This window comes from Akebia trifoliata, chromosome 4, assembly GCF_017979445.1.
Source record: "Akebia trifoliata isolate Shusen 1 chromosome 4, ASM1797944v1, whole genome shotgun sequence".
Lineage (NCBI taxonomy): Eukaryota > Viridiplantae > Streptophyta > Magnoliopsida > Ranunculales > Lardizabalaceae > Akebia > Akebia trifoliata.
The window spans coordinates 21,967,889-21,992,983 of NC_141378.1; the positions used below are offsets into that span (position 1 = coordinate 21,967,889).

Sequence of the window (25,095 nt, forward strand, 5' to 3'; positions counted from 1 at the left end):
AATGTGAGACATTTTTGGAAAAAAAATAAAAATTTAAGGCTCTCCATCAAACAAATGGTTAGGATAAGAGGAAAAGCACATAATTCTTAGAGATACAGAGAGATTCTATTGGTGTGTAACAATAAATTTTTTTTGACATAGATCATTTTTCTTTTTACAAATACATCCAAACCTAAACCTTTGCATGAGAGGGTCTGCAGAAAACTGCACCAACTTCTTGATTGAGAGACACCTCCATGGATGAAGGTGAGATTCTCAGACTTCGATAGAATTGGGGATCACTTGTCGTTCATAACTTCGTCCGAGAGAGGCTCGTATTCTCCTGGCAGTAAGCACAAGGAGAGCCTAAAATCAGAAAACAGATTGAAGCAAAGAATAAAAGAATTTGATGAGGCATTACCAACTAAATGAATACTAAATATAGTAAATGCAAATTTATTTGCAGGGGTTTAGAGTATTAATATTACCAGGCAATTTTGTTTATCTTGTCATCGATTTCACTGCATTTACCTGCAATTCATTTTTTTGTTAAGTTTATTGAGAAAGCCAAAGGTTACACATGAGATCCCATCAGACTCTGGAGTCCTCAAAAAATACGTGTAAACTCTACTAAGAGCTTACATCAAAAAACAGAAACCCAAAATGCTAATTACCACTTCAAAATTCCTACTATTCCTTTCTTTCCAGATCCCCAAACATATGGCAAAAGGTTTAAGTGCCCAAAAAATATTTCTATGTGAGAAGGCTTGAATCCACTTAATTCTGAAAGAGATCTAGACTCAAAAAAATAAAAAAACGTACGTTATAGAGAAATAAAATGACCCTAAGCCACCCTAACGAAATTACAATAAATCAGCTAATGATTGGTAGATTCAACACTGGATCTGTACATGAAACTTAAATTAACCATCAAGAATCCCCACTTAATAAGCTGACCAACAGTGAGAATCATATCCAAAGCGGCCAACAAAATTCCATCATAGATGAGACCTTAGGACCTCAGATTGTGACCACTGAAAAGTCAAGGAAACTGGATCAAGAAATTTATATATGGATTTAACCAAAAATGTCATCTCCAAACTGCCAATCCATACTTAGGGCTGCAACCTGGGTGGCTAGCCCGAACTCAACTCAGCCTCAACCCGATTGATAGGAGAGCCTGGGCTGAGTTATGTAGAAAACGAGTTGAGCATGGGTTAGAATATCACAACCCGACCTCAAATCGAGTTGAGGGATCCAGCAACCCGACTCAACCCGAATCTACATATCAATACACAAATATTTTTTTGTTATTTTTTTTATTCCATCTTATTGTTATGGCTTGTGGACAATTGGATATTATTAATGTGGGCTTTGATTAAGTATGGTTGTCTAAATATTCTCTTAATTATGGATTTGGAGGTTGTATGTGATTTTATTTACTAGTGGTTTTTTTTATGTTGTATATTTTTTTAAGATATGAAATTTATTTATTCATTAAAATGAAATTAGGGATATTCAACTAGCCAACCTGTCCAATACACCCAAAATGACCAAATCTTGGGCTAACCTGTGCTCAACCTGATGTTAGAAGATCAAGCTTGGGTTGAACTCAGGCCCGATGGTCGGGTTGAGTTGAGCTCGGGTTGAGGGTTCTACCACTTAGGTTGAACTTGGGTTCACCTTCCAACCTGTCCAAGTTGCAGCCCTATCCATACTCTTTGGTCCTCTACCATAGGAAAAATCTGGATACGCGAGATTAAACTGAGGAGATTAGCAATGTCCTAGACTTCCCCGATCATCGAAACCCTCAAGTATCAAAGTCCCCCATGACAACTCTCTCCCAATCCATGGCATGGAATTTTGCTTGGAAAATTCTTTTTTGATAACATGGAAATTGTCGACAGAAGGGGAGAGAACCCAATTCCCACAACAATGATCCACCCAAAACCTTACTCTATTACCTCTATCAATCTTGAAAGTATTTCTCTCGTAGAACTTCGACAAGATTTTTAAAAGTGACTTTCCACTAACTAAATCCATAGGGAGATCTAACCTCTCCACTCTCCTACCCAAAGTGTTTTTCACGATGTTTGGACTTCAAGACACTTTCCCATAGGCCTTCATTTTTCACAGCAAACCTCCATAAACAATTACCTAATAATGTAGGATTTGTTAGCCTCAACCTTCTAATGCCTAAACCCCCAAGCTTCTTTGCTAAACAAATCAGTTTCCACTTCATCAAATGAAACTTTCAATTTCATTCCTTATCATTTCAAAGGCAATAATGAATTTTTTTGTCAAGATATGCTTCTAAAGGGCTATCGATCTCATTCCTTACCAAATCAATTGAGTTGTCAAAGTGTCATCAGAAAATTGGAGGTGTGACACCCTCGGCCCCAACACTCAACTCAAAACCTGATGGATTACCATTAGAATTGGCTTTGGACATTACGGAGACAATGGGTCGGCTTGCCTAAGGGCCCTAAAACTCTTAAAGGACTCGACCATACTCTCATTAACCAAAGTTGAGGATGAGATAAAAGATACACATTTCATCACAAAGTTAGACAATTTATCTCTGAAACCATCCCCCCCAACATAAATCTCGAAAAAGCCCAACTCACATGATCACAAGTCTTCTCCAAATCTATTTACCCATGAGCCCTAACATTCATTTGCGATAAGAACCCCAATCTAGAATTTGGTGACCTTTAATCAATGCGCCTTGTACAATCCAATGAAATTTGGTTAACTTCCCATTGCCTTGCAGCTAACATCTTTCAGATCACTATACATTGAGCCAACAAGATTGATTGGTTTAAGATCCGTGATTGGAGCAATAATCTAGAAAATTACTCTCTTGCAAATCATTCACAACGTTCATGATATCATCACTGATTATGTCCCAACAACTCTTGTAAAAAAAAAAAAATACTTATAAAAAAAAACAACTCTTGTAAAATACCCTAGAAAAACAATCTAGGCTTGGTGCCTTACCACCACTCGTACCAACAATGGTCCAGTACACATCATCAACTTTGAATGGCTTTTTGAGACACACTTCATGATCCAAAGAAATGAAATCAAAGTTTAGATTGTCCAAGGGTGGCAATCCACATAATCCTCACTATACACACCCTGATAAAACTGCACAACTCTCTTTCTTATTCTTTTCTCCCAAGAGTTCCCAATTAAATTTGAGAGTCAAAATATGATACATTCTGTAGTGGCCATTGGCCATTCAACGGAAAAACTTTGTATTGTTTTCCCCTTCTTTCTTTTTGGATGAGTATAAATTTATTAATGAAAGAGCAAAATACAAAGAAGGCTAGCATGGCAGTCGAGGAGACCAACCCAACATCCACTAACAATCCACAATAGTCTCCCACCTAAAAACAAAATCCTCAAAGAAGATGCCCTTAAAATCAGGGTATAGCTTACACCAACAAAAAAAAAAGCCCCAAAATATTTACAGGGATCTCTTGAAAGTTCGCAATCTGCCATCTAAAAATCCCACCATTCCTTTCCAACCATAAACCCCAACAAATGGCAAAAGGAAAAAGCTTCCACAAAATGTTTGATCTCCTCGAGAAACAGGACAAATCCCACCCTTGAAAAAGCAAAAGAGTTGTACTCAGGATGACCCATGAAATCCCAAAAAGCCCGAAGAAATGACTCCATAAAGCATAGGAAAGCTCACAATGCAAAAGAATATGATCAAGGGACTCACCATTAACTAGACAAAGAGAACCAACAATTGGGTGTCACAAAATCTCGAGAGATAAGAAGATCAAGAGTGGGAAGTTCATTCAAAGTGGCTAACCAAGTGAAGACTTGAACCTTTAGAAGGGACTTTCGAACCCCAAATGGTATTCGAAGAGTATACTCTATACTTTTCCTTCCAATTAATCTTTCCCATGACTGAATCATGCCACACATGAACTCTACTCGACTAAATGTTCTCCTTTGCCTGCTCATAACATCATTTATAGAAGGAAAAAAATATGGACCTGAGATCCAAAATAAGACATTTCTTGCAAAAAATAATAAGGAATGATGAATTAGTTCTTGTAGAAAACAAAAGCAAGGCATACAACAATGCAATACATACCTCAGAAAGAAGTTTCTCCTTTGGTGTCTTACTTGATTAGTTGAATTTTATACTCAGGGAAAATTCAACGGTATAAAATTCTTCAACTGTTTTATTGCTTGCCCTGCAGGAAGCCTAATGTATAGACCTATTTGTCATTGCAGGTCTATCTTTGGAAACTGCATTAAATTGCACACCAGTACAATTCATTTTCACAAAATTGTTTTGTGACAATAATAGTGCAACCTCCATACAGATTCTATGCTGCCTAGTTGCCTCCTCATGTAAGCATGGAATTGCCCAATCCTTATCACAAAAATACGGCTCCAACTTAACACCCATTGATCCATTGCAAATACAGGTACACTGTAGTTGTGCAAGTTTCTCACAATTCAGCAATACAACCGAACCTGCACGATATAATTCTGAACATAAAGTAAATCATCTAATCAAATGAAAGGTAGAAATCAGTTAACAGGACAGCCAACATAGAAATAAAATGTACGAAAGAAAGGACCAAGTCATCATGTTAAAGATGGAAAAGAGCACTACGTAGATTGCAAAAGATTTATGATGATGATGAAGTGCCAACTTAGCTAAGTGGTAAGACGTGTGGAGTGTTGATCCCACAACCTAGGTTCAAACCCCCTTGAACTCAACTTCATGTTCTAACCACTAACCCTATACCTATCCACAAAAAAAAGATCTATGATGAAAAAAATGATACATGTTTTACTGAAATGAGTGTAAAATGTCAGTTACAGGTCAAACAATTCAAAATGACTAATAAAGCATAACATTTGAAGAAAGAAAAAAAAACAACTTTAGGTGTTCATCAGTATTTATCCATTTTTTTAGGCAACAGGGTCTCCCCACCCTCTTTGGGCATGGGACTAATCCCTGCGTATACATATTTTAAAAGAAAATTTGTATATTATATTTGTCTGCCTATATACATTGTCATTAGGTTTTCTGAGTTGCATTTCTCCTGTTTTAACTATGTCAGAATTTGAGTTTCTCCTGCTTGTTATCTTTCATGTAGATCTCTACAAGGACACCACAATTTTCTGGAAACCAAGTCATTGAATCTTGTTCTGAATAAAATCTAGAACCGTAATGTACACCGAAAAGAATAGGTATGCAGGTTTTTATTATTTGAAAAAAAAAAAGATGATGACAAATAAGAAGAAGAAGAAGATAATACTCTTACATGGATATTTGGCTCAGAGGAGATTTGTGTGAAATGAAACCTGAAAAGCTCTAACATTGAGCTTGGACCCACAGCTCGATTGAGTTGCAATACAACTTGGAGATCATGAGTTCAAGTCCAGCATACCAACAAAAAAGGAAGGAAAGGAATTAGCTCTTCCATTAGATGTTTTAGCAGTGCATATCAGCAGGAAATAGTATTTAAGGACATCTGATTGCCATGCTGTATGAAATGCCACTAGGTTTCATCCGCCATTATAAGATAGAAATGAAATTGGTGGTGAAGATTCTTACTCATCATCATCATTATCCACAACATGCCTGGTCAAAGCGTGGTCATGACTCTCGAATGACATTGTCTGTTTGGATCCAATCACCAGCTCAGGAATATCATATGCATTACCTCCATCAGAAGCAAAGAGAACAAATACAACAAAACCAGACCTTGGGTTGCAAGGAAACTCAGAATTATACTGGACACTCATGCGAGCAACTTAAGAATCACTCAATTATGCCCAAAGATTTAGTGATAACTTTAGACATGTCATGCATATTATTCTCACCAATAGAATGTGGATTATGCTCAATACCAGAAACTTCAGCTTTTAGGTCATGAATATCGTGAGCATTACCCTCACCAGAAGCCTGATGGTTTGGCTCAACATGACAAGTCACATTACAATTATTTTCCCCAAGAGAGACATTTTGATCAAGGTCTGATGAAAAATCTGGGATCTTCGAGAGAAATTTGGGATTACAAAATCTATTACTCCCAATAAAAGCCTGAACACAAGGCTCAGAAGTAGAACCAATGGCATTGTGCATGGAAACTTGACCAAAAGTGTGACAAATAGGGTCAACAAAAGCAACTCCAACTTCTACCCCATACATGCCACGCATGCTGCCCTGATCAGAAGAATGAATCCTAGAGTCACCAGTAAAAGCTACACAAGAGTCATCTGCCACATCATGTATTGTGTGATTAGCCACCTCGGAAGTAGGTAGAACAGCTGCATCAGAAGAAGAGTTTGAAATCTACGATGAAGACTCAAAAAATTTTAACTCAGAAGATGCTAAATAATCACACTTTGAAGCAGCAGATAAAGACTTACAAGCATCATCTCCTAAATTTGGGAGATTATGTTTACAAGAAACTTCCTTGTTTATTTCACAAGGCAATGTGCTAGTTGCATCAAAAGCACATTCCTGGACCTTTTGCAGCAACAAAGACCCATGATGATGCACCAAAGTTTCACCAGAACTCTCATAACCATACTTAGAAACTGTGCCAATGGGTTGATTTGTACTCTCTGGATCATGGCATACAACATTCACACCAGAACCTTGAAGACTGTCCACAGAAGTATACTGTTCAGATCCAAGTGCATATTCTTTACAAAACTCAGCTGCTCCACATTCCCCCTCACGGGTATTGTGATGATTCAAATCAGAGCTACATTGACCAGGACTCCCATACGTAGGCTTGAAACTATAGCCAGAAACAGCATTTGGGGATTCACTGATCATGTTAGTTGTATGTTGTACAGAAGTTTCAGCCAAAGAATGGAGATCAAGTTCAGCGCCAGCAACTCCAACATTTACTTCACGAGTTTTATTAACATCACCCTCCATATAAGATTGAAGCTTGGGGTCGACAGGAGAACTACAGATAGGTCTAGTTTCAACTTCCAGTTTCTTATGATGAGTCACACCAGAACAAAGACGAAACAAGTTATCAGGAGCATATTCATCTCCAGTTTTGATGGAAGTACCTTCATTGTTTACCTCATGCGCATGATGAACAATGCTCTCTTCAGAAGCACGTATATCAGGAGGCCCAACAGAATAACCAATATCAGATTTATCAATCACCAAGGGCATATTACGATGGTTGCTTTTCAGTTCAGTGGCCTTCGTAACTACAGAAATGCCATATCAGATCAACTATAAGAGATGAAGATAAAGTTGACAGATGTGAAATAAATAACATTGGACTTTACCTGAACTGTCAGTAACATTTTCTTCAGTTACATTATGATTCAGTAAGGGCTTCTGTAATAGATCTGTATCAGGGAAAATTAGCATTTTCATGAGCTTTATTTCTTGCTTGTGTGATTCCTCGAGGGGTATGAAACCAAAAACTGCAATCCATGTGTGCATGACTTCAGAAGTAGAAGGTATTATCAGTTTTTCAACATTGAGACTGCGAAGAGCCTGAAAATAGGATCAGAACAAGTTATTCCGGAAAGTAGAAGCAAGGGTGAGAGTGGGGAATTTGCAACGGTCAAACAAACAGCTTTTGGTAAAGCATAAACACATAAAAGAGCAATATCTTTCTTTTTTTGGTTAAGAGAGCAACATCTAGTGTGTGTGTGTTTATGAATGATTTGACGTATCATGTTTAGTGTTATGTGTTTTCTTATCATTTGTTATGATGTCCTCAGTGGGACAAACCCAATAGCCTGTATGTAACACATTACCAAAAATCTTAAATGCACTTCCACAGATTAAGGATTGAATCAGTCAAAAGCAGCAATTAAGCCAATGGAAGAAGGCCCCTAAAACCTAGAAGTTGAGAGTGATTCCCCTTAAAACTCCATAAGATTTCGAAAGAACTTGGATGAAGGGTTAAAAGGACGCAATAGAGGTTCCTGAGAAATTATATCAACTCTCGTAACAAAAAAAAACTTCAAGAAAAGAAATGATAAACACATGAATGGTGATAATTTATTCACACATATATACAAGAAATGAGACAGAATCTACAAAACGTACAGATTCAATTGCACTTAGAAGCCGACGGCACATCCCTTGACGCCTATAAATGTGGCGAGTCCCAATGAATGGCATCTCTGCTAACATGGTCCCAAGGATCCTATTTAACAAGGTAAACAATGTTAGTATAATGTTCATAATTTCTTTTTTTAAAAATTTTATTGAAAAAGAGCAATAAAAGATACAAAGCTGGAGGATGAGGAATCCTCCGAAAACAAAACAAAAACCAAAGGAAAGAGAAAAAGGAACAAAAAAAAAAAAAAACAAGACTAGCCAGAATTACATAACGGCGTTCCGCGGAATATATGACTCATGCTCCTTTAGGTTCTTTAAATTCCGTGGGTGGTGTAGCTACCGAGATCAATGCCGTCAATTATGTTTCTCCTAGAAGTTGGTTAGCTACCTCTCATTTTGTTCTAGGATTCTTCCTATTCGTGGGTCATTTGTGGCATGCGGGCAGGGCCCGTGCAGCTGCAGCAGGATTTGAAAAAGGAATTGATCGTGATTTGGAACCTGTTCTTTTCATGACCCCTCTTAACTGAGACAGGAGATCAAATGCCTGAAGTAGGAAGCAAATTGATTCCATCATACATATTGGGATCAGACCATACTTAAAAAGTATTCCCTTTTCCTTTCTTTTTTTTTCAACCATTTATATCTATTTGTTTCGCCTGGCTCGGCTATCCTATCCCACCTAGCCAGGCGAAACAAATAAAGAAAAAATCTATTCAACGAGCAAAAGGAGAGAGAGGGATTCGAACCCTCGATAGTTCGTTGTTCAGAACTATACCGGTTTTCAAGACCGGAGCTATTAACCACTCATTTCTTTTTTTTCAAAAGAGAATCACAGATTATTCTTGTTCCTATATAATGCTCATGTATATAAATCCTTGAAGAACACTCCTTCAAAATCTTCACTGAATTTACAGAGTAGAATGTTTGTAATGACAATCAACCAAGACAAACAAAAACAAAAAAAAAACTCATAAATTTAAAGATCCCACATGAAAATAATTAATAAATCATTGTATCCTGGAAAGGTGGATTACTAACAATGAAAAACAATTGAATTGACTAAAACATGTCAGGCTTGTGGAGATCACTGTGACACAGTACCAGTGTCAGACAATCACAGAGTGTCCACGCCTTAATACATAATGCAATACATAACTACTGCACTGATCCACTAAGAAAATAGCATAGGCAAACAGGTGGCTCCAGAAGGAAAGGAGTCGCAAAAAGATCCAGTAGGCATTAATGACTATCAAGAGACTGCCGGATGAACAATATAAGAAAAAAATACTAAGATACATGAATTGCAAACATATAAATCCCGGTAGTGTGCTTACTTATCATATTGAAAATAAAAATAAGCAGCAGCACCTACCTATGAATGAGTCATAAAAAAGTTCTTCAAATAAGGTGAAGACTCTATACTTGTTTCAAAATAAATAAATAAGATAAAAATTGCTTCCAGATGTCAAAGAGCATGTACTCTGTTTTTTTTTTTAAATTAAAAAAAAATTTATATCAAGAACATCATTCCAGTGCCAATCCACTTATTATAAACCGTGGCTTCTTTATTATTAGGAATAGATAATTTATTTTGAACATCTTAAGATTCGAGCAACATCCAGTTTAAATGTCCAAAATCTCTTATGGCTAGTCACTTTACATGGTCTCTCAAAAAACTAGCCAAGCCCTTTTTCTTAATTTCCAATCAACAAGCTGAACCTTTTTTTTTTTAAATTACGACATGCACAAATCAATACTAAACTGTTACAAACAACAAATAGATGTCCATGGATTTATGAGAAACTATACCTGACAGATGCTGCAGAGATGATTTCATCACCCCTCTCCAAAATAACAGTGTAAAAACCACTATAGTTCAGCCGATTAAAGTTTGATCTACAAAAGAAAAACAATAAATGAGTATCAAACTGACAACTGTGAACAACACCAGCTATGCCTCAGAAACCTACCCAACCAGGTGATTGGACCTTATAAAGAACTAAGGCAGAACCTAATAGCAAAAAAGCTTAATAAAACAAGCAGGCAAACATTGAAGTATTGAACCACAGTCCAAAACCTCATGATTCAACACTGATTATATAGAACCATACTGTCCACATTAGACTAATGAAGGCAATATGGCTCAGAAGCCCGTTACAGCATCTACATTCAATATGCAATGCCATGTCTCTACTCTAGAACATACAGTTCATGAGTACGTACCCACAGTTATATAGGACATTGTGAATCAAATTGATCCCACTCCTCCGATCAATGATAGGCAAAAAGCATTCATCCATAACAGTCAGCGCAACAGCTAGCTTGGAATTGCATTCCACCTTCTGAGGTAGTCCACCGATAGATGCATCTAATTCTAAATCAGAACGCTGGATTAGGGTCCAAGAGAACCCCGCTTCCAAATCATGCTTAACCCCGAGAAGCTTCTGCAACTGCTGAAAGAGCTGGATAAACAAAATAAATAAAAGCTTCATTTTAGTATCCCTCTTAATTAAGGTATTAAATTTCGATTTTGTTATATATTTCGATCGGCTTGGAAATAGTTTGATCATTGTGGAAATCAATACAATTTTCAAAAAATGTTAGAAATGTTGTGGAAGTGAGGGAAAAATTAAGGAAAATTTTCATTGAAACACCCTGTCAATGAAAAATAAATAAATTATACATGAAAATGACGACAATAAATTATACATGACATTTTCATTTTAGGTTCATTTTAACTATATACACCTTAATGTATAACACTTGCTAAAATGAACAAACTTACTAAGTAGTAAGTTTCAACAATATATTTTATTTCAACAATCAATTAGACATGGATTCTTATTTATATTTATATTTTTACCATCTCAACAATCAGTTAAACATAGATTCTTTAGTCTCATAAGAATATTTGAGTTTTTGGTTAAATATTTATGGAAACTGATTGTTGGGCACAATAAGGAGTGGATCCAGTTTCAAAGGATCCATGACTAAAGAAATTGGCCATACGAATTCTTGGCCTAATGTGTTATGCATTTGGGTCCAAAAGCAACTAGAGTACATTTGAGATGGTAACATACTTATGAGACTATAGTGATATAAATATTTCTTTAATTAAGATTTGATTCTTATTACTTACCGTTTTAATATAACATTTTGTTTAGTTGATGTGTTTATTTGAAACAAATTCACACAAAGAAGATAAACCGACTTGAGCAGAAAAAAACTCAACAACTTGGTGTTGGAGCAATACAATCAAAGATTACATAAACAGTTCTTACAAAGGAAGGAGCAACTGGAGTTCTAAGACCCTATCTCTCTTGATGAGCTGAATGGAGATCACCATGGCTTACAGATGCAACAGATGAGAAACTGCTCAAGGGAGAAGACCTCACTTGGGTATGAGTTGAGCAAGCTACTTTTGAACTGGCAACACGGAAAAGCCCATGCCGAAGAAGAAGAGGAAATCAATGAAGACAACAACTACAAGATGAAGATGATGAAATACAAGAAGAGGAAGATAATGAACCTGAAGAGCCTTTAGATACAGATGAAGTCTTGGTGAGATCCAAAGAAGAGGAAATCGATGAAGATGAAGCCTATGTCAAAGAAGGTGATGATTCGGACGACGACGGGAACGGAAGCGACGATGACAACAATGTGGTGTCGGAGACATGTCGCAGTGGATTAGAGATGAGTGTGGAGTATATGGTAGGTTACCAATATCAATACTTGACTTTTATTAAGAATTAGCAACTTGTATTAAACCTTTTAAACTATTAAATTCCATGTTCGATGAACCATGTTTATCAAGTTTATGTGTTTTTGACATTCTATGCTAAATTTGGTTTCATGAAAGGGAGGACTTAAAGTTCGCGCACTTGCCCCCACAAGATTTTTAAAATTTATAAGGATATATGTGCTATTGTGACAAATAACGGTGAAAAAAAATCTACCACTATTGCCCCCACAAAAAATATTTCAAATTTATACAGGTCTTTGTTGCCCTCATGTAGACAAAATCCTGGCTTCTGCCCCTGATTTCATATTGTTTATTACTGATATGCTTTTGTTATTTTTTTCATTTTTTTAACATTTTACACAGTTTTTAGCAATTTTCCAACAAAAAATAAATGAACATCCCATCACATAAGCTAGTTGACAACATTGATCATTTGCAGTGTTTCTAGCCTGAGATTTAGCCACTCAGAGCTTCTATCTTATAAGAGCATGCATGAAGAGGATGAATTAAGACCATGGTACAAGATATGACAACTCATTGGCTCTTCTACGAGTATGTATGATGAGGCTACATCAAGGCCATCATAGCAAATACGATCAATGAGATAATCCAAGTCTCCTAGATGTCCACTTTACTGTATTGGAATCCTTCACAACAAACTATCTGAGGAACATATTCAAGATCACAACTTTAGTTTTCTCCAAAGGCCTTTCAGGTTCCAATTGAACAAAGGCTTGTCCATAGAGAGCCAGTCAAAGGTTAGCTTCATTCGTCCACCGTCAAATTTCACTTGAATGAGGAAGATTTGTTCTATCATTCTATATCTTCCATAATAATCTCTCAAATCTCAAATCCCTCCAAAGTTGGTTTCAAAACTGATACTCCACGTCACCGAAGTCTTCTAATGCCCCAAAATAGCATTTATAGAATGGCTTCCCTCAAAATTCATGTAGCTGCATTTTTTCCATACTCCCCAGTCCCTACCATAGAGCAAAGGACCTCTCACCAAATGGTCCACATATCTGTCTCGTTTGTACAGGATCATTAGGCAATTGCTAATAAATGGACACCAATTTCAATAGAAATTTGTGATGTTATCATGTTAGAGTTAAAAGACTTCGCCCTAATGTGGAAAAATCTCTAGGGTTGTCTTAAGCATTAGTAACTCAATTTGCTAGATCTTTTTTTTTTTTTTTTTGGCTGCTCTGTATGCAACGGGAATGATTTCCCTTCCTTTGATCAATATACTATTGTTGAGAAGTTACCAAACAAAAAGGGCCAAATTATCGAAAAAGTCGAACACCCTTGAAAATAGCCCATACTGGTGAAGAAAAAAAGAAAGATGCAAGAGCGGAGCCCTTCCAGAACACTAGCAAACTTTCACAATTACACCCCTTTTCTGGAGAATAGAGACTCCTTGGGGTAAGAATAGACTGCATAACCTCTCATCAGTCATCAAGAGTCCCAGACATAATTTTTCCACAAAACCTCATCCCATCACCTTTTCCATAATAAATTTGATTCTCGTATTTAATCCTACCAACTTCTGGGTCAATCATCTATTTATAATGTTTGCCATCCTAACCCTTCCAAAAGAACGCATTCAAAGTTTTGATACAAATAGAATGGGAAATGGATTGCGAACCCAACAGAAGTGTACAGAATCCATGCTCCATTAATATCAGTAAAACATTAAAGCACTGAACAATTCTAAAGCAATACCTCTTTGCACTTTTGCCCACAAAAGGAAGTGCATAAACTATCGCAATCTAAGCGTTCAGTTCCCATTCCCTGACTACACAATTGGTGATCTGCAATAGGCAATAGATATAAACAGGTTTAAGCCTTTGTTGCACAATCCACTGTTCAAGTTAATGTTTAGTGAGGAAAGAATGTATGAAACTAAGACAAAAAAAAAATTGAGAGATGGAAGAAGAAAACATATTTACATTTTTCTTCACACTGTCTGCATGTGCATAGTTCTGAGAAGGTTACATCTTCTCTTTGTCCAGTACTGCCACCAGGTAATCCACAAAATCTGCAAGAACAATTTGGACAGTGCCAATCACCAGGAGGAAGCACCTGCAATGCGGAAAAAAAAACATGAATGTCTCATCTGCTAAATGAGTAAATCTTTCAGGTAAATAAAGTTCTAGATGCAATAAAAGCTAAAAATACATTATGCCACAGCTAAAATATTTTTCATTTTCAATAGGTTAGGACCCCAACAGATAAAAACTATTTGGTTTCTACATAAAATCTCTAGTATCCTTGTTAATATGGCAAGGAAAAGTAGCACAAAATTCAAGGTGTAAAATATAACCACTGTCCCTAGACCACAAATCTAAAAAAATCAGCAACACTTGCTCCACAGTGTTCTATAGTTTATTGAGTCCTTGTTGGAAGAAAGAGAAGAAAGTTGGAAGCTTTTGTAAGTGGTAATACCACAGAACACGTTATTGTAAGTGGTAATGCATTGAGTTTTTATTGAAGCAAGTGGTGTACAGAACACGTTATTATTTTCGGTTTTGTAATAGCTTAACTCTTCAAGTGGTTCAAATTTCATATTATCTTTCGTTTCTCCCTTCGTAGGTAGCTTTTTGATGGAAACTAGAGAAGAGAATCTTGATCAAGTTGAACATTGTTTTTCATCACCAAGTACCTACTTCTATCACTGTGTTTTCAGCATTTCCTACTGATATTTATAGCTGCACCAATTACTATTTGAAGAAGGGGGGGGGGGGATTATTCTCCTTGGTTTGAAATGAAAATTGCCCAAGAGAAAAATCAATTCTCCTCTCTATGTGACTCTTGCTCCCTCCTTTTCTCTTCTATCTTACACCATTGATCAGTAAAAATGTGCTTGTCCTTGAACTTTCATTTATGCATGCCCCTTGTCTGCATTGGTTAACAATTTATCCTGAGGGCAGAAATTCAATCACTTATTTGAAGAGAACTGTTGAAGCTCGACTGGATCACAAGAATGGTTAACAGATACACTTTCTCTGTTTATGCTTTGTGTTTAACGATATGTCATATAATTGAGTGTGTGATCTAGATAAATCACTTCTATTAGCATCCAATTTGATATAAAGGGTCACAATAAATCTTCTGGTATTGCTTACTGTATTACTTCATTCAACATGGTAAGTGCCTCCATTTCCCTCCTTGACAGGAGTCATCCTTCCCAACTTCTGATATTTGGTCCTCTTAAGGTGCCCACAAAAGTTTCTTTTTGTATGTGGGTGCCCACTTTAAACAACCTTCCTATAGTCGGTCTTCTTGAGTCTAGAGGTCTCATTATTGTTGATTACTGTTGCATGTGTAAGGTGAACGGTGAGTCAGTGGATCATCTCCTCATCCATTGTGATTTGGGGTATTGTATTTGGTCTCATTCCTTTCATTGTTTAAGATTACTTGATGCCAACCTCATTCGGTTCTTTCTCTTCTGCAATGTTGGAAATCCTCAACCCTTTTTGGTAGAGAGAAGCATCTAAAGAAGTTCACTCCCTTCGCCATTTGTTGGGGCATATGAAAAGAAAGGAATATTCAAACTTTTGAAGGGAAGGAAAACTCACCTCAGGATTTAATTATAACCATCCTTGGTTTGGTGTTCTTTAGGAGTAAACAATTTTGAGGGTTTAGAGGGTTATTCTTTGAGGATTTTTTGTTCTGATGGGATCTTATTTGCAGCGAGAGAGCTTAACTTATTTTTTTCTTCCTGAGGACATCTTGTCATCTTTATCAAAAACAATAAAGAACATTGTTTGCCTTTAAGATTGGGACTTACCAGCTGGTATGTCATTTCCGTAAATTACACATGTATGAATAAATTGAAAGTTTACAAATACTAAAGATGTGAGGCGAGGCGCTCAGCCTGCAAGTGTCTTTAGGTGTAGGCCTTATATACATGGAATTTTTAAATAAACAATATAGTATATATGAATAATCAATTTTTTTTAAATAAAATTAGGGTAGCAGGTAGCAATCACATATTTCCAAATTTGAAGTTCCAAATCCACATAGTTGAATTCCAAGTTTTAACCCCCTAAATTAATAATCTAAAATATTTCTTTCTAAATGTTTTAGAAAGAAATATTTAATATTAGAATAACTCAAAGTTTCCACAATAAATGTCTATTTTATACTTATTGCAAAAATATGACTACATAATTATTATTTTTTCAACAATTAAATTTGTATCATATTTTTTTTATAAATAAAGGAGCTTTTATTAACAGGGGCAGTCGAGGAGACCTAAAACCCTAGAGGATAACAAAAGAAAAGAAAAATAGAATCAGATGCAGCAAGACGACATCTCCTCTAGATTACAAGCTACCTGTACAATTACAAACCCATTCCCACCTTCCCACAAAGTCTTCAAAATGAAGCCCTCTTTCTTCAATAAACACCGAGCTCCAATGAAACAAGAGGCCCAAAATTTCAAGGTTCACAATGTGACTTCACGCCCCAAATTCTCAAAAACCCTGTAATTCCTTTCACGCCACAAACTCCAACAAATAGCAAAGGGGAGAATGAATCAAAGTTTCCTCTTAAGAGCTCGGAAACTTATTCCCTACTAGGACCAACATTCGAACACACTCCAAAGGGGCTTAGGCATACACCCCACCGTATCGAACAAGTAGAAGAAATGAGACCGAACCCTGTGAACATACTCACAATGGAGGAGTATATGACTCGCCGATTCCCCATCCAACTTGCAAAGACTACAAAAGTTAACCAAGGTGATCCCTTTTCATAAGATTATCCAAGGTTAACAATTTGCCTTGGAACCCACCCAAACAAAGAAAGTAACCTTGGACGGAATATTAACTCCCCAAACCTCTCTACACGAGAAGGTGCCCAACAGATTAAGTAATTTGGAGTAGAAAGATTTAACCGAAAAGAGGCCTTTATTTTCTAAGCTCCAAACTCTAGCATCCTCACCCACCAGATTACCCGCCACGTCTCCAAGAGCTCCCAGAAGACCAAAAACATCCTCAATCTCCCAATCATTAAGCGATCTTCTAAAACCCAAGTCCCAAGACAACTCAATCGAAGAACGATCCAAAAAATCTGCCACACCCCTCCTTTTTCAAAGAGATAGAGAACAAACTAGGAAACCGAGCTTTGAAACTAATTGAACTGCACCAAACATCCTCCCAAAATCACACTGAGGAGCCTTCTCCCACCTTGAAAGAGATATTGCTATGAAACAAGGGCAAAAGTCACTGAATACCTTTCCAAACACCGCAACCATAAGACGTAGCCATCTTATCACTATCCCACCCGAGCAATTTCTCCCCAAACTTCATCACAATCACCTTTCTCCAAAGACTATTCTTCTCGCGCCCGAACCTCTATAACCATTTCCCAAGAAGCGCCTTATTCATAATTTTCAGATTTTTTATCCCTAGAACCCCATTCTTCTTTAACCGACAAATTCCACTCCAACTTACCAAATGAAACTTCTTCTTACCCTCCATGCCATGCCACAGGAAGTCCCTAAACAACTTGCTTAATTTGACCTCCACACTAACGGGCATAGTAAAAAAGAGACAAGAAATATATTGAAATGCTCGATAAAGTGTTGTTAATCAAAGTCATCTTACCCCCTTTTGACAAGTACCGAGCTTTCTACGAAGACAACCTCCTACTAACTTTTTCCACAATTAGGTCGCAAATCACTTTGCAATTGTAAGACGCCCCCAAAGGCAAACCCAAATAAGACGAAGGAAGGAACTCTCGCTTCGCACCCCAAGTTAGCTTCGAAATATTCTAATTCCTCCACATCACCAACAATGAAGATTTTACTTTTTCTAGAGTTCAAAGGAATACCAGAGAAGGCCTCAAAGCACACCAAAATACCGCTCAACACCCAAATATTCTGAATAGAGGCATCCAAGAAGAATACGATGTCGTCCGCGAACTGAAGGTAAGACACCATGGGGCTATCTTCCGACACCCTGAATCCTGCTAAATCTCCATCGTCCACCGCTTTAGACACCATCATTCCCAGAGCTTCTCCCACAATGATGAAAATGATGGGGCAACGGGCCCCTTGTCTCAATCCCCTTGAACTCTTAAAAAACCCGTCGGGGAACCATTAACCAAGATGAAAAAGAAAGGAGTAGAAACACACTTCATCACCCACTTAATCCACATTTGCCCAAACCCATACGAGCCAACAAATACCTCAAACAGTTCCAACTAACGTGGTCATAGGCCTTCTCAAGATCCACCTTACACACTACCCCCGAAATCTGATATCACAATCTTGAGTCAATGCACTCATTAGCTATCAACACACCATTCAGAATATGTCTACCCATCACTAACGCCCCTTGAGCTTGACTAATAATAAACTCCATCACCCCTCTTAGCCTTGTAGTGAGAACTTTTGAAATAATCTTGTACGTGGCACTAACGAGACTAATAGTTAGAGCTTTGTCTGAGCTCAACTCTTTGATGATATTGAATATCGCAGCTTCATCAAACAATTTCTCTAACCACACCTTCTACTCCTCCGAAATAAAATCAAAATTCAACTCGTCTAGCAACGAACTAAATTAGTGCTCTTCTGAGTATAATATCTGGTAATAGCTCACAATACCTTCTCTAACATCATCTTCCTCTTCCATCCACACCCCTTTATCTTTACTTTTTTAATAAAATCCACCATACAATGGAAATTCGCCATCTTGTGGACAAACTGAGTTCTAATCGCCCTCTTTCAACCATTTCACACAAGAGTTTCGTCTCCAACACACCTCTTCCTTGTAACACCTCCCAAAAATTAGCTTTCAGGTTCATTCAATTAGACTTTTCCTCTTCTGACAGTCATATCCTTTCCTCTTTCGAATCTATCATATCCAGTTGGCCAAGAATGTTCTTTTTATGCAACTCAATCCTTACAAACATTTCTATGTTCCATGACCTCAACTTATCCTTCAAAGCCTTGAGCTTAGGCCTAAACACAACACTCAATCTACCAAGAAAGGGCAACCTGCTCCACCATCCATGCACCAACTCCGCAAAACCCTCTTCTCTAAGCCACATATTTTCGAAATAGAAGGGACTTGGGTATTTTCTCACCAAACCCGAAGTTAAGGTAACTGGACAGTGATCCGAGCAAGGATTTGGAAGCGTCTCCTAAACCAACATACCGAAGAGATCCTCCCAATAACTAGAAACAATAAACCTATCCAACCTACTCTGGATTGGACTATCTTAATGATTAGACCACGTGTAGACCTTCCCATACAACAGAATATCAACCAACATATTCTTGTCCATGAAAACCGCAACATCTTGGAGCACACTTTGGCACCTCCCTTCCTTTCAAACGAGAATCTAATAACATTAAAATCCCCTCCCAAACACCAAGGTTTCCCTCAAAACGGTCCCACGACATCCAACTCCTCCCAGAACTGAACTCAATCACCATTTGAGGTCAGCCCATAAACCCATGAGAACACCCAATCTTCACTACCATTCACACAACTGCATAGAACCGATGCTAAAAACACACCCAACAAGAAATCTTTAACCACAACCAATCTTACATCCCACATCACGATGATACCACCAGTTTTCCCAATAGCCGGCACACAACTCCACTTAATGAATCTAGATCCCCAAATCTTTGTGATGATCTTATCATTCACAACTTCCATCTTAGATTCTTGCAAAGAAACTAGGTGAGGCTTAGCGGAAACAATGACCGACTTCACAATCGCTCTTTTATAACAGCCATTAAAGCCCCTAACATTCCAAATCAAAAATTTATTCTGCATTGATAACATTAGCTAAACACCCACTCCTTCGGCCAAATATCGGTTTCAAACCAGAGGAACACATTTCCTTCTCGAGCTCTACTGCCTCCTTAGCTAATCTTGAATTCTTCTTGATCACTTTTGACTCCAAAGCTTCCCGACAAGGAGCCTTCTCAAAGATTACAGGACACATCACCAGAGGACTACCCTTCGCTGCCACCAAAAAAGATTCTGATTGACCTTCCTTTCTTGTTTCTTCCAGCTTAAACAAACACTTAGTAATTAAAACTTGCCTACCCAAGGCCACCTCTAAAAGAACTTTCGTCGTTTTGCCCCTTTTAGAAATCCTTAGACCAACTGATAATACCAAATCAAGAATACCTCCTAGCATCCATTCAACAATTTCACTAATCAAATCTCTCGACAAAGCTATGGCCCTTAAACTACCCACATCATCTAGAGAGTGCTTCTTATACAGAACCAGTTGATTCTTACCTTCGTGGTCGATTTCTCCTAATTGTTGGCAGCAAACCTGAGTCCCTCCAAGGATCTAACTGGATAATAGGCATCGACCACACAACCCTCCCACCAAGCCTCTGTATCTCTACACTTCTCTACCCCAACCATCGTATCGAAACAGCAAGAAAAGCACATTGTGCCATCACCCCTCTCACTCTCCTCTTGTACGTGACACATGTCCCCACAGCCAACTCTTGCCCTTGATCCACACCCTGATCAAGCACTCTCTTTATCTCAGCATCAACATCGATCCACCTACCAATTGTCGATAAATAGCCCTTAGCTAGAACAAATGTATTGGGGTTAAGGGGCTAGGCCTCATACCATAACTCCACACACCCCAAAGACTAACTCCAACTCTTTAAACACTGGATTGTGGGCTCGATATTCGGTAAAAATACCTTATCGACCTAAAACCACGTCTGTCTAGCCCAAAACAACTACATGGGCTTCTAGCAGGTCCATGTCGCATGGATTTATCCAACCCGTCGCAAGTCCACTATTAACCTCCACTACCCAGCCCGTCGCTGGTCCGCTATCAACCTCCACTGCATTCTTACATGTCGCAATCAAATCTTCGTCAATCTCCTAAAAGCACCCTACGACTGACACGTCATCCTCCTTGAAATGATCTGTCGGATCGACAAAACTTGATCCAGAAGTCTCTGATCACTATTGCTGATGTGCCATCCAACTATAATCACTAATGGGTTTTCCGATAAACACAGAACTTTCCAAGGCAGTCTTTTCAAAAACTTTGTTGGCAACGTTAACTCCACACCTTTATTAGCTAAACCCAGTCCTTCTTCCCTACTAAGCACAACCACCGTCGAAGCCTTAGGCGCCCACATAGATTTTGAACCATCGTCGAAGCCTTAGGACCCCACATAGATTTCGAACCTCCAGCACTGTCTGATGAACTAGGACCTCTCTCGCTGCCACCACCAGAAACAAGCTTTTTCCCTGCCCTTCTCATTGGGACATCGACTTCTACAATCTGATCAACTCAATTGCACTCCATCAAGGAGGCCTTCTGCGAATCGTTGATTTTGATACCTACCCAATGATCAAAGCTCCCTTTCGAAACTTTTAGAAAGATCGCAAAGCTGCCTCCTAAATTTGCCACTCGAATCCTCACCACGTATTTAGTTTATATTTCAATTTTAGAATGTTTCTTTTCCTAATTAGTTTCTAATTTGTTTTATGTTTCTATTATTCTCTAAATTAATTTGTATTCTTTAGGTCATAATGAAAAGTCCTTTTAGGTGTCCAAATTGAGTTCTAATAGGATTAGAAGGTTAGTAATATGTTATAGATAGATTAAAAAGTTAAGTTGTTATGAAGGAGTTATCTATATAAGGATCTCCAATAAATAATTCATAAGTTAATTTTTTTAAGATTGATTAATAAAAGAAAAAGAAGAGACTTTAAGATGTCCAAATTGAATTCTAATAAGATTAGAAGGTTAGTAATATGTTATAGATAGATTAAGAAGTTACTTTTTGGTATTTTAGAAGGTTTCTAAGTTGTTATGAAGGAGTAATCTATATAAGGATCTCCAATAAATAATTCAGAAGTTAGTTTTTTGAAGATTGATTAATAAAAGAAAAAGAAGAGACTTTTCTTCTCTTTCTTTGTTTTTTATTTTTATTTTTATTTTGAGCATAAGAACCCGATATTGGTCCTTAATTTTAGTGTTTCCAATTGATTTCCATCAATCTTAAACCTAGATTGAAGTTTCTAGTCTGTTTTGCTCGACATAGAGATTCTTCATTACTCCTAGTTCTTGGGATTTCACCCTAGAACCAGATTTTTAATATAGATTTTAGGTTTGTGTGTTCTACCCTACATCATAGTGTCATCTATAAGACAATACACGACTCAATTTAGCAAAATGGTGATTTCTTTTCAATGTTGTTTTGGGCCAAACACATTGTGTGTTATCTAATTTTCCCCAATCCAAATGGACCCTTTGGGGTCCCCTTCAATCACACATAGTCTCACAAGTCACAACATGATTATTATGAGCTATAGATGCATATGATATGAAATAATTAATCTCTCCATACCTGTATACCTAAGCAGCTTTGATGGAAAGTTGAAGGGCAACCATCACAACAAATCAAGTCACCGCCGTCTCCGCAGATGCTACATGTATCATCATTTAGGTCATCACCATTGAAATCAATGAAATGAAACCCACTGCGCTCAGATTTCTTTTGCCTCTTCCATGCGTTTAACTGACACCTTAAAAGGGAAACTCCAGATTCTAAAAATATATTTTGAAATGGCTGACGCAGTTTGCTTCCTGCATGAATCTCAAACTTTGAAACAGTGAGGATTTTACTACAACAACCACAATGTATTCCATCCCTTGTAATCCAACCCTCCAGCATAGCCCGTGTCCGCCTCTTGTTCATATACTGCACTTTCCCACTCAGGGGCACAGTTCCCATATCTATCAACCAGGACAGAACAGTTCGCTTTCCAGTATATGGAACAAAATTACCATCATCTGAATTCAACCCTTTGTTCGAGATACGAACCAACAAAGAACGCCCGCTTTGCTTTTCATTCTTTCTTTCTTGTAGTATATTGGTGTCAGATGCCAAGGAAGGCCTCTGAACTATAGCCGGCTCTGCCATTCCACTTCCTTTGATTTTCAACTTCAGAGACTTTCCATTAATACTCAATTTAATATCTTTATCCTCTAGCTTTCTTTTGGTGGTTACTTTCGCATTTTTACGGACAACATCAGCTTTATGCTTCATCACCATTTCCCTCTCAAAATTTTCGTGTTTTTGCCTTGTTAACTGACTGAGGAGCTCCTCCGGTATTGGTGTAAATGAAGAACCCTCATCTTCAAATTGCTTTTGAAGTGCATAATAAGCCTTGAGGATTGACCAGTACTCGGTCCCCGAGGGATTGATGTACACAGCATCATGGTAATTTTTGTTCCTCCGAAGCCTAAAATCAATTTTCCAGCCCGCATTCACAATCATCCTCCTTATCCGTTCTCGTAGTAATTGCTTCTCTGTGCCATGACTACGCGTAACTTTTCCTTCCTTGCACCTTGTTGGTGAGTTAATTTCAAATATCGGAGTTCTCTCACCCTTTTTCATTACAACTTTCTTTGAACTACAAGCACCCACATTTTCTGACCCCATCCGCAAAGAAATATCATTGTTTTTAGTTGACAAATTGTTCCATGAACTCACTAGATTCCTCTTCTTTATTACAACTGAGGGTGATTTTTCATGTAACTTCTTTTCCGAGTAAAATGGAGGAGAACGAGAGCGAGGTCCTTTCCAGTAAGAAGTGTCTTCTGACCTAAAACCCTTCACATTTTCTTCTGTTTCCAAGAGACCATAAGTTTTCTCATTTACGTCCATCTTGTTTTTAACGTTGCGCATTACCTTCAAGACACCATTTTTACCCTGCACTCTAATAGGTTCACCACATGGGATAAAAAACCTCTCTCTTGACGACCCAACTGAACAAAAAGTTACGTCTTTATTCATCTCGGACTTCATCTTATCAGCACAATCAGCTTCCCTGTCAAAATTGTGATGTCCCCTCTTTTCAAATGTGAGGCTTCTGCTGCATTCAATTCCAAAATTCGTTCGATACCCACTTGGTATCAAGGAATTGGAACCCAAAACTCTACTGCTTCGAATCCCAATACTTTCATCATCCAAATACTCCTCCTTCAATGTTTTTTTATCAAATACATTATCTTCGATATGTTCAAAAACGTCCAATCTACTCCTCTTTCTTCCAATTCCATCTTCAACAAATCTGTTCCTACTGATTCTGGGTTCGCAACTAATTCTCTCCCTATCAATTTCAAACTCTTCTCTAAGATTAAAAGAATCTAAACTATTATTTTTAACAAAAGAGACATTCCTTTCACAATTAATTACCTTTCTGCGTGGAGATTTCAATAAGTCCTCAGACTCGGAATCACTCATTATCAACCTTGGTCTCTCCTTCTTCTTCTTCGATTCAAAAACCTTTTGTGTCCATGGAGGACCATCGTTGCTCGCTACATCCTCCTTTTTCTTAAGGATTAAGCATCCAAAGGGGCGCCTATCCTTTTCCAACCTCACTGACGAACAACCAGATCCCGAACCCTCTTTCATCTCTTAACAGTAACCAAGAGAAAACCCTAATCTCCCAGGTTTGCGCTTTGTTTCGAAAATCAGCACAAATACGCCTCAAATCTAACGATAAACTCCACAAACACTATTCCAGAAACCTTAAATCATCCTCCATTGATCTCAGATCACAAGTTACGAAATCTCAAAAATCCAACACCACATGCAGATCTGAAAACCTCATCCGAAGAAGGGGGAAAAAAAGACAAAATTACAATCAGATATGCATGCCTACCTTGCCGGAAACCTCTGCATTTCCGATGAGACTCAGACGACCGAGAGCGAGATTGTCCGGAGAGTAAATCTTAGGAGACGTTGTTTGGAAATTAGGGTTTGTTGAGATGTGTGTGTGATATTTGCGAGAAAGCGAGCAAAGAGGGATAGATGTAATTTTTTTTTACGTTGTTTTTACAGTTTTTGTCCATATGTCCACCCCTCTATTTCCCTCCAAGGCCTCAAATCGTCGTTTTATGTGCTGGACCTGGCTAATTTATACGTTTTACATCATAGGCTTTGCCGTCTCAGGCATGTATTCTGGGCGGACACTACAGCCTTGATCAAGGTAGTTGAGGTGGTGGCCCCCTGGGCTTTGGTGAGTATTTGACGTACCCTTATGTTTTTAAAATTATGACATACCCCCTTAACTTCATCTTCTATGACAGATCAATGAAAAATTATCAAAAATACCCTCATCAAGTACACTCTTCAATCAATCTACCAATCACCGATTTTTCTTTTCCCCAAATTCCTTTATTTTTTTGCTCACAAATTAATTTTTGATCATCAACATCAAAAGTCTTGTCCAGGGATTTAGTATTGGCTAAACAAATT

At 37.7% G+C, this 25,095-nt stretch overlaps 1 protein-coding gene across 15 annotated transcripts; it reads right to left on the bottom strand.

Annotated features, from left to right (window-relative positions):
* Positions 1-26: 26 nt before the first annotated feature.
* LOC147404483 (uncharacterized) lies at positions 27-24,720 on the bottom strand. 15 transcript variants are annotated; one of them, XM_086440487.1, is made up of 12 exons: positions 22,177-24,719; positions 13,763-13,895; positions 13,536-13,624; positions 10,295-10,533; positions 9,881-9,967; positions 8,057-8,156; positions 7,282-7,495; positions 6,394-7,200; positions 5,576-6,291; positions 5,283-5,377; positions 468-4,482; positions 27-322 (listed from the first exon to the last, which is right to left on the bottom strand). In XM_086440487.1, the coding sequence occupies exons 1-9, from the start codon at positions 24,247-24,249 to the stop codon at positions 5,783-5,785; spliced, it is 4,251 nt and encodes a 1,416-aa protein (XP_086296613.1). In that variant the 5' UTR covers positions 24,250-24,719; the 3' UTR covers positions 27-322; positions 468-4,482; positions 5,283-5,377; positions 5,576-5,782. The 15 variants fall into 15 exon arrangements, with proteins under 15 accessions (XP_086296613.1, XP_086296611.1, XP_086296609.1 ...); XM_086440485.1 differs by having other exon boundaries at positions 468-4,497; XM_086440483.1 differs by having other exon boundaries at positions 27-319; positions 468-510; positions 4,094-4,497; positions 5,283-6,291.
* Positions 24,721-25,095: the final 375 nt, after the last annotated feature.